Source organism: Nannobrachium achirus, assembly GCF_963921795.1.
Source record: "Nannobrachium achirus genome assembly, chromosome: 13".
In the NCBI taxonomy this organism is placed as follows: domain Eukaryota; kingdom Metazoa; phylum Chordata; class Actinopteri; order Myctophiformes; family Myctophidae; genus Nannobrachium; species Nannobrachium achirus.
Window position 1 is genome coordinate 12,633,945 of NC_137833.1, and position 14,050 is coordinate 12,647,994.

The window sequence follows — 14,050 nt, forward strand, 5'->3', positions numbered from 1 at the left end:
TACAAGCACACAAGCTCCTAGATCTTCTATTTTAAGGGTTAAGAATGACAAAGTATTGTGGCATTAGTAAAATTGCCATCTTAAAATGTTGGAGGTCCTCATGAATATAATACTACAAGTACGTGTGTATGTGTGTGCGCGCGTGTGCGTGCATCCTGTCTGGTATCTGTACTAGTGTCTCTGGATGTTGTGAATTCCCCACCCACACGGCGCCGATTGGACTCGGTTTTTGCCCCCAATCCAGTATTTATCCCGGCTGGCTCTCCGACAGGCTTATTTTTCAGTTTCCGTGAAATATGTTGGGCTAACAAGCCCGCTAATGAGACAGAAGGAGGGGATGCTGGACGCATCTCGCCTGGATGTGCACGAGCGGAGCGGCGCTTAACCGTGGCACTCGTTAATTTTCAGGGTGAAGCCTAATTTCACGGGAGTCGCGTGGGACACATGGCCTCGCGGAGAAGACGCTCTCTAAGGATGCTTACCCATCGCCTCAGAATTAAGCCGTTTAGGCCTAGAATTATTGAATGATTTAACCAGTGAAAAATAGCAGATATACAAGCTCACAGCGCGGAGCTTGTAGATCTACTATTTTTGGAAAAAGTCATGAAAATGTGTGCAAATCTTTGAATATATGTATTTTCAAAGCGAACGTTTGTAACTAACATTTTGCTTCTGGGAGGGGTCCCTGGAAATAAATATTTTGAGATTGGGGTCCGTGGCCAAATACATATCATTTTGGGGGTCCTTCACATGAAAAGGTTTGAGAACCACTGACATAGTAGTCTCTCAAGAGCAGACTAACTGAGCTCCAGTTGAGTGAAAAGGACCTTTTCTTTGACGATGGCTGGCCAGATTGCTGACATAGAAACATAGGGTTTTCAAAAAACCTTTGAAGGATTCAAAAGACACTTATAGAATCGGGTCAAAATTCTAATTTTCACGATTTTTCTAAAATATTTTTCAATAGTTAAAGCATAAAATAATGATATGCAATAATGTGTACCCGTTCTAAATGAATTAAGCCCGTGCTACAGCTGTTGCGCGGGCCCCCAATACAAGCAGGCAATTAGGGGGATTTAGTTTACCCGCCACGAGGAAAAAAACATGTTGCTGTCAGGTGGAAACCTCTTGTGTCCTTTTTGAGGAAACGGGGAAACAAGAACCTGTGTTCCAATGGATCCAGCGTGGTATTACTGTATTTAGTCACAAGTCACAAGCTTAATTAGCCTCGTAAACCAGCCTCCTCCGGAAATCTAAAGCAAATGAAATGTAGATTTCCGGAAGAGGCTGGTTTACGAGGCTACTTGTCGTTACCTTTCATTGGTTCAATAATGATAAAACCAGTGGTGGAAAAAGTATCAAGACTGCAATAAAAGAAACTCTGTTACAAGTAAATTCCGGAATTAAAAATGTACAAAAGTAGTCAAAATATACTTAAAGGTAGGGTAAGTGATTTCACTTAAGTTTCAATTTTCATGTAGGTGACAGGCAGGGGCCTTCCTCCAATCATGATCAAGTGGGGGCGGGCCTTGGTGCGTGTAAGGCCCGCCCCCCACTCGACCATGATTGGAGAAAAGCCCTACTCTATCCTGATTGGAGGAAAACCTCTCACCCAACAGTTTTGGCAGAGCAACTGAAACTGCCTTTTTCTCCTCACAGGATAATGCTGAATTCCAAATATGGATCAAACACTCTATAGTAACGAGTACTACCAGAACATATATAGACCCATTCTGTTATTATTTGAATTAAATGAAATCACTTACCCTACTGACAGTAAAAGTACTCATTGTGCAAAAATATCCCATTTTGCATGTTTCTAAATGTATAAAACCCCTTTGAAAATAGCAGATGCGTTGTAATAAGGGTAGGGTTGGGTACCGAAATCGATACTTTTAATGGTATCGAACGCATGACGTCGATACTATCGAGTATCGGTTCACGTGAAAACGAACGATACCTCGTTTCGATACTTTTGAACGCACCCGCGGCAAGTCGCACAGTGTTTTCTTGTTTGGCTCATCGCTGTTCCGGCTGCTGCCTGTCAGCCTGTCATGTCCTGTCTTGACATGACAGCCTTTATAACCTATTGTGGTGTGTAAAATATCCTATCCACCTGTTTCCGTGAGATTTTTTATTTTTTATTTATTTTTAATAATTTTTATCCCACGATTTTGCAACCCATTTTTCACCCAGTGCCAATTGCCTATGTAATCCTGGGCTCTGCTCTCCCTCTGCCGCGCCTGGGGAGACAACGGACTGACCTCATGCTTCCTTCAATGCATGAGGAGTCCAAGTTGTTTCTTTTCACCTGACAGGGGGGATTTCCCTGGGATGGACGTAGCGCGTGGAAGGAACACGTTATTCCAACCAGTTACTTTCCCCTCCATCAGGCGCCCCGGCTGGCCAGGCGGAGGCATTATTGAGACCAGGATTACTGCATGTTTTTGTGAGGGTATCAACCCTAGGAAACACGGGGAGAACATGCAAACTCCACACAGAAAGGCCCTGTTTCCGTGAGAATTTACTGTAGCATTATTTGCGGGACACTTCCGGTTAACAGCAGACATACAAGCTCACGCTGTCTCTGTCTCTCTGTCTGTGTCTGTCTCTCTCTTAGGTGTCAGTGGTCAATGCGTTGGACATGCAGGTGGTTGTGACCCAGGCAGAGCCATATAAGGTTGAAGAGAACAAGGAGGCGCTCATTAGGTAAGACAGCGTCTGGTGTGAATGAAGTGATATGTGGATGTGGATGTTGATGTTTCCCCTGAACGACGTCAGAAGAAATGAGACCAGTAGAATGTGCTTACTGGTTCCAGGGGGTCCCCATGCAGCGAAATGTGTTTATACAGCATCCAACCACTTTAACTGTTTTACTGCTACGGACGTTACCGTTCGCCCCAATTCTGAACTTCGCTCGTCGCCAATACGGCCGTTCGTTCGTTTACCTTGTTGATGTCCGTAAGCTGATGAGGGGTCGCGCCGCCGTGTACAGTGAACACATCTGCCACAATGATGCTCTAAAAAATCCATTATGCGTTAACATCAACGGAGACCAATTCACTTCCTTGTTGATTTCTCTGGCCCTGTGGCTTTGTGGCGAGTGACTGGTCTCAATGGATGGCAACTCAGAACGGCCAAATTCACATTACAGTATTTTCTGGACTATAAGGCGCACCTGACTATAAGGCGCACTGTCAATGAATGGTCTATTTTCAAACTGTTTTCATATATAAGGCGCACCTGACTATAAGGCGCACATAATAGACGCTACCGTTGCGTTATGCATCAAACAGATGGAGCTGTGCTAAAGGGAATGTCAATGTCAATGAATGATCCATATATAAGGCGCACTGGACTATAAGGCGCACTGTAGTTTTTTGAGAAAATTAAAGGCTTTTAAGTGCGCCTTAAAGTCCGGAAAATACGGTAATTCTTGCATGACGCCGCCCTCTGCTGCCAAAGTGCATGTTGCGCAATAATTAAAAAAAAAAAAAAAGTCTATCTATCTACTATAACATAGCAAAGGTAAGCCGCTTTTTGCTGGCAAAAGACCCAATAAATAAATAAAACATCTGGCAGTAAAACTGTTAACCTGTATTTTTACTTCGCCTACTTGAGCCACGCTACAAGCTCACAAAAGAGAGCCGAGATTAGCTATAAAAAACAATATATGTTTAGGCCTTTATATACGTAATCTTGACAATTTGAGAAAAAAGAAAGTATTGAATCATTTTGAGAAATGTTTACACACATGTACTATTACGGGGGTCCCTGGCGCAAACTCTTTTCAGGTCGGGGTCCGTGCCCTAGAACATGTCGATTTGGGGGTCCTTGACATGAGAATGTTTGAGAACGCCTGCTATAGATCAGAAGAGAAGAAAAGAAATGTGATTATCCAACGTATAAAACATGGATAAAGTGATTCAAATTATGCGACGCTTTTGTTGGGGACCCCCCCTCCCCCTGTCTACGGACCCCACTTTGATCACCACCGTGGTGGATGTGCAGCAAAGCTGTTCCCTGCAATGTTGTTCAGAGGCAAACAAAGTGAAAAAACGACACGACACAGACGCATTACAATTTGCTAAATATTTATGAACGTCATTTCAGCAGCCTTGCCATTTAGACGAGCTAGTTCATGAATTCTAACATGACACACAACAACACCCCCGTTTCCTCTCCCACCATCGGTGTGCTGCAAATGTGTGTCACTGACACAGCTTTTAGTTGTTGTTTTTTTGCACTCTGCTAAAGCACTCTGCTAAAGCGTTGATGGCAGGGACGTGCAGAGAATGTTAGAGAGGGCGAGGCAGGTGCTGGTATTTTTAAAAGAGCCTTTTGGTGGAAATATCGAAAATAGCAGACCTCCAAGGACCTTGGAGGTCTTCTATTTTCGTTGCGTAATTCCACACCGAACTAAGCATAATCAAGTCAATACTGGAGATGTGGCGTAGCGGCATGGATTTCTACACAGAGAGGGCAGTTGTTTCAACATAAGATGCTGCATTCAAGTTCAGGAGAGTTTGGACAAGGCAATTCTCTTGAATGCTGCCTTCAGGTATGGCATGGAAAGATGGTATTTGCATTTCTTTCACCATAGTAAAAACTGCATTTATGGTCTGGAAAGGGCACTTTTTTACAAATGGATAAAAGGGCATGGGGGCTCAAGCCCCCTTTGATGTCTATGTGTGCACTTGCCTGGTTGATGGATATTTACCAGTAAAACCTAGCTTTTGGATTTCCACTTTTGGAAAACTGGCCTGACGCAGGTATAGGGAGAGATTGTGATTTTTGACACGCATCACGACACATGGTTGACGATACGGTACATAGACGTTATTCGTTCGTTTATAGGGAGACGATACATCAATACAGTCGTTATTTAACCAAAACAATTCAATCGTTGTGAAAACAGTTGCGTGCATTAGTGCAAGATGACGATGAAGGAAATCATTAAAGGGAAAACATTAAATTAACTTCTGAAAAGCCTACTAGGCCTTAAAACCTGGTGAAAACAGTTGTGTGCATTAGCGCAAGATTAGATGAGGATAAAAGAAATCATTAAATGGAAAACATTAAATTCACTTCTGAAAAGGCTTACCAAGCCTACACTAGCCTACTAGTAAAACTAGTGGAACCGCGATCTTGCCACACGTGAATAATTGTGGTTGTAAACAATAACACAGACAATATAAATCCCTAGTCTAATAATGGGAAGAAGGGGTTATCATCATGGCCCCAAATAACTTTTAAATATCTTGCAATTGGCGACAAGTCTCTTACGAAATCGGCAAGAGTGCCTCTCAATACATAAAGCTATATTATAACCTCTCCATCATCGGCAATAGTCAGTGTGGTGTGTGTTCCCCACACTCCCACGCCCCCACCGTTGCGCTCAGGTTCACCGGGAAAACCGCGGTCACCCCCAGAACATGCGGCCAATTCGACCAAGCCGGTTGCACCACAGTGGATTCGAAACCACCAGTCCCCCACCGCATCGGTGGGCAGGAACTTTACCACTGCGCCACCCATCTTCGGATGTGTGAGCACAAACTGTGACATGTACCATTTTCTGCATCTTTTTTTTTTTGCCACCAAATGCTGTCGCACCATCTCTGCAGGGCCTCCTTTATAGGAGATAGACTCTGTTATTCACAACATTTTACACCGTTTGGCTTCTTCAGAGAGAGAGAGAGGGAGAGGGTGTGAAAGGGGAATGTATTATTCCATGCAGAGTTGTCACAGCACCCGCACTGTGACATTGAATGTGAGCCTCTTAGTTCAAGGTGGCAACGCAATTGAGGAAGCACCTTTTTTAACCTTGCATGCAAAATTGTTGTTAGTGAAGGACTGGAAACCTGCTGCCGTTCTAACGGGCTTAACACAGAGCGCTGACTGTTTGAATTCCAGTGTCTTGTCACGGTAGTGGTTCTCAAAAGTGGGGCCCGGGGACCCCCAGGGGTCCTTCCAGCAAAATGAGGAACAGTTCGGCTTCGGCCTCTTAACACTTTCCCAGCCTGGCCAGAATGGCTTTTCGTGGACTAGCCGGAAATTTCTATTATTATATTATGATCTGAGACATAATATTATGATTATTAGCATCAGCGTGCCCCACGTCCTTCTAGGATGGCACCGTTCTTTTTGTTTTTCTTCTTTCGATCCCCCGGTTTAAACTCACCAGAAGTATCTCGATCAGCATTGGCATATAGTGGGGATTTTGGCCGAGACGTCTTCCCCCCTGTGCGCTTCGTGTGCACGATCCGCTAACGCTTCCTCCTACAATGAAAGTGAACGGGAATTTGGCTATAGAGAACGAAAAGCTACCAGACGCACTTCCGGTTCAGACGGTTGAGAGAATGATCCTTTTAGATCAGCCGAAGAAGAGACGGAGGACAGCTGCCGATCGTTTTTTTTTTTTTTTTTTTTTTGTGTGATAATTATCATTTATTTGAATGACCTAGTACGGAGTATTCCGATAATTTGAGTACAGAAGAAGTACGGTTTAATCCGGTTTTAATATTAAGTGGCTCCACGTGGCTGAGAAAGAGTTAAGGTGGCCTTACACTACAATTTTGACACTGTTGTATGATCAAATAGGGCATTAAGTTACAAAAAGTTAAATATGAAGAAGAAGTTGTGTCCCGACAATATACTCTTATTGGGGTCTCTGGCACCAAGACTTTTTTCAAATGGGGGTCCAGGAGGCTTGATACAGTTTCATTTGGGGATCCTTTACATGAACATATTTGAGAACCACAGTATGTTACAGCAGTGGTTCTCAACCTGTGGGTCGGGACACCCAGGGGGGTCCCCAAATTATTTTGAGGGGTCCCCAGATGATTAACTTTGTGTGCAAACATTTTTTTCCCTCACTCAACAGTAAACAAACCAACATAAAGTTTAAGTGTATAGAGGATATTTGCACATTTTTACCATTTTAATACCTGTAAAATGAAAAATTCAACATTGGCCAAATTGTCAAATATTAGCAGCAGAAATTGTAAAAATAGCCTGTCTACATGCACACAACTCCTTGCGTTGTGAGGCGTTGTGAGCATGTAGATCTGCTATTTTCACAATAGAACCATGTTAAACAAAATGTAATGGCTCAACTCTTAGTGCTCGTCAGGGTATGGGGATACCCGGTTAAAATATGATTATTTTGAGGGTCATGGCCTGAAAAGGTTGAGAACCACAGTGTGTCGTTACAGTACAGAATGTATCTTTACAATTAGATTTGCTCCACTGGCCTCATTGATCAGTCAATTAAAACGGGCAGATTAGACCCAGCTAGACAGTCGAGTCCAGCCTCTTAGGGGCCCTAGCTATTTATGTGTGTATTTTTTTTTTAAATCCTGAACTCATTTTAATTAATGATCGAGGTTCAAGAAAATATATTTAATTTGTCGCTCTCTTGTGGGAGGAAGCTTTTAGTGTAATTAGTCTATCTGTAGAGCAAATGGCTGTTAAAGGGTTCCCAGCTCTGTCTAGGCTCTGAGCTCGGCCCTGGAGAGCAGCTTTGCATCAGTCATGTTTCAGCTCTTGGCTGTGATGCCATTCTGTGTGAGGCCTGTACAGATTTAGCCACACTTATGGTGATGATTAGTGGTGTAACGATATAGTAACTGAATCGAAAAAAATGATTTCAATTTGCCATGATCGACTATATCGTTTGCAAAACGCAACATTATCGTACCATTTTGGCTTTGGATTGTATCGTATCGCTTTACAATGCAGATAATCCGTATTGAATCGTTTTGCAAAGCAAATGATGAATTGTATGGAAACTAAACAAAGTATTTGTGCCTTGTATTTAGCTATTTTAACCCTTCTTGTGCCCATCCCGAACAAGTTCGGCTTTTTTTTCAATACAATACAATGTTTTTTTTTGCTATTTTACTTACCCTGAGCTGCTTGTAGAGATGTGGGTGGTGCTGGCTCGTCCTACGCTTTCCAACGACCGAGTCTAGATGGTCCGACGATTTATTCCATTGAAAATGGTTTAGAATAAAGTTTAGAGCCCCCCCCAAAAAAACTCAATCTATACTGTCGGCTGCGCGACGTATTCCGGGGTGCCGATCCCGATCTAGTCCGGCTTTTTTAATAAAATGAATTAATTAATCGGAGGCCTCAACGAAGCCCCGGTCTAATTTTGGAACCAGGCCGCCTACCGCGCTCTCTTTCCACCGGCCCGTAATCGGGTAACGCCGCCGCACCGCGCCGCCTACTCCAATACATTCTCACATCTTTAGAGACCTTTTTCTCTGAACTGTGTTCCCAGGCCAGCGACAAAGTTTTTTTTTGCGGCTAAATAGCCTCAGATTGGGCTTATAAAAAAAAGAGCCGATAGCTAACTCTTAGCTCTCCTCCTCCTTTCCACGGTCATGACACTGCATGCAGTGAAATCCCAGTCCACTTCTGCCAGGGTACCCGGATGATACTATGAAGCTGTTTAGGGAGAAATGTCTGGCACTCTAGCGGCCTCTTGTGGCCTTGGCACGAAGAGAGTTAAGAGGGAAAATGAAAAAGAGGGGTGTAATTACTTTTCCATTCCATATAGCTACTCTTGGTCTATCGTAATCTCTGTATTCATGTATGTTTGTCCATATGAGTTGAAGAGTCTTTCGGACTGTTTGTCGCTGCTGTCGAGGCAGAAATCTCCATAATTCAACTGTTGTTTTTTTGACAGTGACACACACAAAGTAGCAATATAGCCGATCTACAAGCTCATAACGCGCCACGATGTGACACGTCGTGGAAAAACTAGAAGTGAAAGTGCTTAAATGACATGCCCAAATCATCCTATTAAACTATCGTTTATCAATTGTTGTTTCACTACTACTGATTTAAAATCGATCAGTTTGACTTAAACTATCGTTTATCAATTGTTGTTTCACTACTCATTTAAAATTGATTAGTTTTACTTAACTGTCGCATCATCACCACCCTACACATAATTATACTTCTTCAAGCACAGGTGTTAATTCATACAAGTGAATCCTAATCCTACAGTAAAAAGCAATCCATTCCAGAGCTCAAATGATGGCTGTATATGTCCCACTGGGCAGTCATTGGATGGTGTGTTTACTGTCAATATTCCAGGATGACCTCCCACTTGGGTAATGACGCCCCCTGGCGATCATTCAGAGAAACTACTTCAGCTCCCGTACTAACGTAGGTAGGAAGGGCCTGTCACTCAAACCGGAGTGACCCGCCTCCAGGCTATATAAGCCCCCGGAGGCGGAAGTAACATCCTCTCTTTTCACTCTCTGCGATATCACATTCAGATAAGTTGAAACTCAGCCTTTGTATTTTATTCTTCGCGCATTAGCCTAAAGCGGTGGCATTGGAGTCGCCCACCGGCGAGTGTTGAATTATACCCGTACTTAAGAATAATTATTCTTGTCCCGTCCTAAACCGACGGTTTTCTTTTCTATAACAAAGAAGTTTACCGCTTGTTCAGGCTTCTGCCCGAACCAAGCGTGGCCTAGCTTTAGCCGTTAGCTTGTTAGCTCGTCAGCTTCCTTTGTTAACGTTAGCTACACTGCTTCGCTATGAACCCTCTTGCTTTCTGCCGAGGGAATGTATGTTTGTTCTGCTGTTAGCTTGTTAAGGCCTCTGCCTGAACCAAGCGTGGCCTAGCATTAGCCGTTAGCTCGTTGCTCGACAGCTTCCTTGTTAACGTTAGCTACATGTTTCGCTATGGTCCCTCTTGCCTTTCTGCCGAGGGAATGTATGTTTCTGCCTGAACCAAGTTTGGCCTAGCTTTAGCCGTTAGCTCGTTGCTCGACAGCTTCCTTGTTAACGTTAACTACACTGCTTCGCTATGGTACATCGGTTCCACCTGGCTAGGGCAGGCCTCGGAGCCTGCGCTCCACCAGGAGGGCTTAACGCTCTGGATCCTACAGCCCAGGCTGTCCGCCCCAGGCGGCCCGCACCGATAGTCAAGGTGCGGCGCTGCCGTCCGGGGCACCGCTTGTTCAGCAGCGCGCCTTGGTCAAGATGGCGCCAAGCGACGTGAGACACCGCCTGCCGTGCAGCCGACCGCAGCTAGCTCCACTGTCACTGGAGCTGGCGGGTCTGGCGGAGTTACCCGCACCGATAGTCAAGGTGCGGCGCTGCCGTCCGGGGCACCGCTTGTTCAGCAGCGCGCCTTGGTCAAGATGGCGCCAAGCGACGTGAGACACCGCCTGCCGTGCAGCCGACCGCAGCTAGCTCCACTGTCACTGGAGCTGGCGGGTCTGGCGGAGTTACCGCGAGGAAGGTGACTAAGAAGTCTAACAATATCCCTCCGGTGACCATTTCTCCTACGGGCGCGGTGCCTAAAGAGTAGCGTTGTGATGTGACCGTCGGGGACGTCCCCTTCGACGTGAACTTTAACAAAGCAGTCCGATCCTTCAGGCGCGAATCGGACCTGAGCTCCAGTCAGAGCTAGGGTTCGTACTCAGGATACTCTGAGGACGAGAAGGAGGAGGACATGGCGGAGGAGGATGGCTCTCGCCCTGTCTTTACAGTGAAAGGTAAGGCCCCTGCGGCGCCAGCACTTCAACTGCCCCTCCACCCGCCAGTCAGGCGGGTGGAGCGGGTGGAGCGATGGCAGAGGACGTTGGTTTTCTGCAACGGAGATGTTGGATTCACTAAAGCGCTACAATCCTCATGGAAGTTACACAAGCACAATCTTTTCTGGGTTCTGTCAGACCCCAGTATAGAGTGGTGGGCACGACGTTTATTTTCTGTACCCCGCGTCGGGGAAATGAAAATGAGAATGTCGATGTATATGCCTCCTGTGTCCCAGATAGATCTGTTGAAAGAACAAAGTCTGTTTCTGTCCAACTCTATTGCACTAGCACAGATGACTCCATCTTGCATGACTCCTGTAAAAGTGTTGAAAGTCCTGTCAGGACTTTTTAATCAATCACGGGTTTTATCAGCAACCAGTATTGTTAATGTCAAACATTTATATGGTTCCTCTTACACGCGAGGGGAATATCCCTCGCGTGAACAATGCAATGAATTTAACGATGAGTCACCAATTCTGTCGGCCTACTATGAGCCCTCGTCACGGGACAAGCATGAAGGCCATAGCGCAGGTATGAAACGTAAAAGTTCCTCCCCTGTCAGGGGAGAATGCTTTAGTTGCGGACATTGTAGAGGGGGATTGTGTTGGGGCAGGGGTCCGTGGTGTCACCCGGTTCCCCTCCCCCCAAACGAGGACGTTTATTTTTCCCCGCGTCGGGGAAATAAAAATGAGAATGTCAATGAATATGCCTCTTGTGTCCCAGATAAATCTGTTGAAAGAACAAGTCTGTTTCTGTCCAACTCTATTGCACAGACGACTCCATCTTGCATGCCTCCTGTAAAATTGATGTAGTCCTGTCAGGACTCTGTAGTCAATCACAGGTTTTTATCAGCAACCAGTAATGTTATGTCAAACATTTAGATGGTTCCCCTTACACGCGAGGAGAATATCCATCGCGTGGTCAATGCAATGAATTAACAATGAGTCACAAAATTCTGCCGGCCTACTAATGAGCCCTCGTCAAGGGACAAACATAAAGGCCTTAGGACAGGGGCTAAGATAAATGCATGCCTCCTGTAGTATTGATGAAGTCCTGTCAGGACTCGTTAATCAATCACAGGTTTTTATCAGCAACCAGTAATGTTAATGTCAAACAATTATGTGGTTCCTCATGCGCGCGAGTGGAATATCCCTCGCGTCGACAATATGACTCCTTTATGCATGCCTCCTGTAAGAATGATGGAGTCCCGTCAGGACTCCTTAATCAATCACAGGTTTTTATCAGCAACCAGTAATGTTAACGTCAAACAATTATGTGGTTCCTCATGCGCGCGAGTGGGCTTTCCCTCGCGTGAGCGATGCTATGAATTTAACTTTGAGTCAGAAATTCTGTCGGCCTACTATGAGCCCGGGTCAAGGGACAAGCATAAAGGCCTTAGAGCAGGTATTAAACGTAAAAGTTCCTCTCCTGTCAGGGGAGAATGCTTTAGTTGTGGGCGAGTCTGTTTATCAGTCGAATCGCTTGGTTCTTCCTGTCTCTCTATCGAGCGAAGTGCGAACGCTTCCGGTGACACCGGATACGGATTCGCTCGCTCCCCGCTTCCGGTCCCGCCGCAAAATAGCTCCGCTAGTCAAGCGGTACAACCAGAAGGTGTTTCCGCCATGCGGCCTATTGAACCCTTGCGCTCCGCATCCGGTCGTTCCGGATACGGATACGCAGGTCTCCCGCTTCCGGTCCAGTCGCCAAATAGCTCCGCCGTCACGGAAGCACAGTGGTGGGGTTTCTCTCTCTCAAAACACGCTAGCACGCTGCGCGTGCCAGTGGAGGTTATGCGTAAAAGTTCCTCTCCTGTCAGGGGAGAATGCTTTAGTTGTGGGCGAGTCTGTTTATCAGTCGAATCGCTTTGCTCCTCCTGTTGCTCTATCGAGCGAAAACCGAACGCTTCCGGTTTCACCGGATACGGATTCGCTAGCTCCCCGCTTCCGGTCCGGCCGCAAAAAGCTCCGCTAGTCAAGCGGTACAATCAGAAGGTGTTCCCGCCTTGCGGCCTATTGAACCCCTGCGCTCCGCATCCGGGTGTTCCGGATACGGATACGCAGGTTCCCCACTTCCGGTCCGGCCGCCAAAAAAGCTCCGCCGTCACGGAAGCACAGTGGTGGGGTTTCTCTCGCTCAAAACACGCTAGCACGCTGCGCGGGCCAGTGGAAGTTATGCAACCCGAGCCATTGGGTATTTCGAACGATAACCAGGGGTTACAGGTTACAGTTCGCAGACATACCCCCGCTTTCGAGCAGGGTTATTCATACCAGGGCGCGTGGTTTAAAAGCAAATCTTTTGAGAGAAGAGATCAGCTCCTTGCTAAGCAAGGGTGCTATAGTGGAGCTGGACAGGACCCAATCCCGCATGGGATTTTGGAGCCGTTATTTCCTGGTGCCCAAAAAAGGGGGGGGGGCTACGTCCCATCCTGGACCTAAAGGCACTAAACGTGTACCTGAAGAAATACGTTTTCAGGATGCTAACTGTACCCACCATGTTACGGTCGGTCAGGCAAGGGGATTTCCACTGTTCAGTGGATCTGAAGGATGCTTATCAGCACGTCCAGATTTATCCCCCACACAGGAAATTCCTACGGTTCGCCTTCGAGGGTCGCCTGTACGAGTATACAGTACTCCCTTTCGGTCTGTCACTGAGCCCGAGGGTTTTCGTGAAAGTGACCGAAGCAGCCATCGCCCCGCTGAGACAGCAGGGCGTCAGGTTGGCGACGTACATCGACGATTGGATGATTTCAGCGAGCTCCGCCCACGAAGTGGCGCGTCACACACAAGTGGTTTTGGCTCACCTGAAGGCCTTAGGTTTCATAGTCAACCACGGCAAGAGCATGCTGACTCCAGCAAGTCGTCTTACATTCATTGGGGTCCTTCTGGACTCATCCGACATGTCGGCCCGTCTCTCAGAGAAGAGGGTGGACAGGTTTCGGGAATGTCTCGACTCCTTTTCAAGTGGGCCAGGAGGTCACTTACAGGAGTTGCATGGTACTGACGGGAATGATGGCTTCCGCAGTACATCTGTTGCGTTTGGGCAGGTTTCATATGAGACCTTTTCAAAGATGGATGTTATCCCTCGGGATCCCGCCCTCCTTGAAGTACAAGAAGGTTACGGTTTCCCCTTCCTGCGCGATCGCCCTGTCTCCGTGGCTGGTGGAGGGGTTCCTCACCAGCGGAGTCTCGATTGGCGAGGTGGTTTCCCGCAAGTCGATCACGACAGACGCCAGTCTTAGTGGATGGGGAGCCACTTTCGAGGGGCGCACAGCGCAGGGGCTTTGGCCTCTGGAGATGAGGGGTCGTCACATCAACTATTTGGAGTTGATGGCTATACTCCTGGCGCTCAAGCATTTCGAGCCTTGGATTTTGCATTGTCACGTCCTGGTCAGGACAGACAATACGACGGCCATGTTTTATGTCAACAAACAGGGGGGCCTGTCGTCGTTGCCACTGGACCGTCTGGCTCGAGAATTGACGGTTTGGTGC

General features: G+C 46.5%; 1 protein-coding gene across 1 annotated transcript in view; it reads left to right on the top strand.

Moving 5' to 3' along the window:
* LOC308296680 (protocadherin-15-like) overlaps positions 1 to 14,050 on the top strand; it is a gene marked incomplete at both ends in the record, with an annotated part of 437,702 nt that overhangs the window by 360,570 nt on the left and 63,082 nt on the right. The window contains one exon of the mRNA XM_080740008.1: positions 2,621 to 2,709. Coding sequence (XP_080596134.1) covers positions 2,621 to 2,709 — 89 coding nt within the window. The remainder of the gene's footprint in view (positions 1 to 2,620; positions 2,710 to 14,050) is intronic.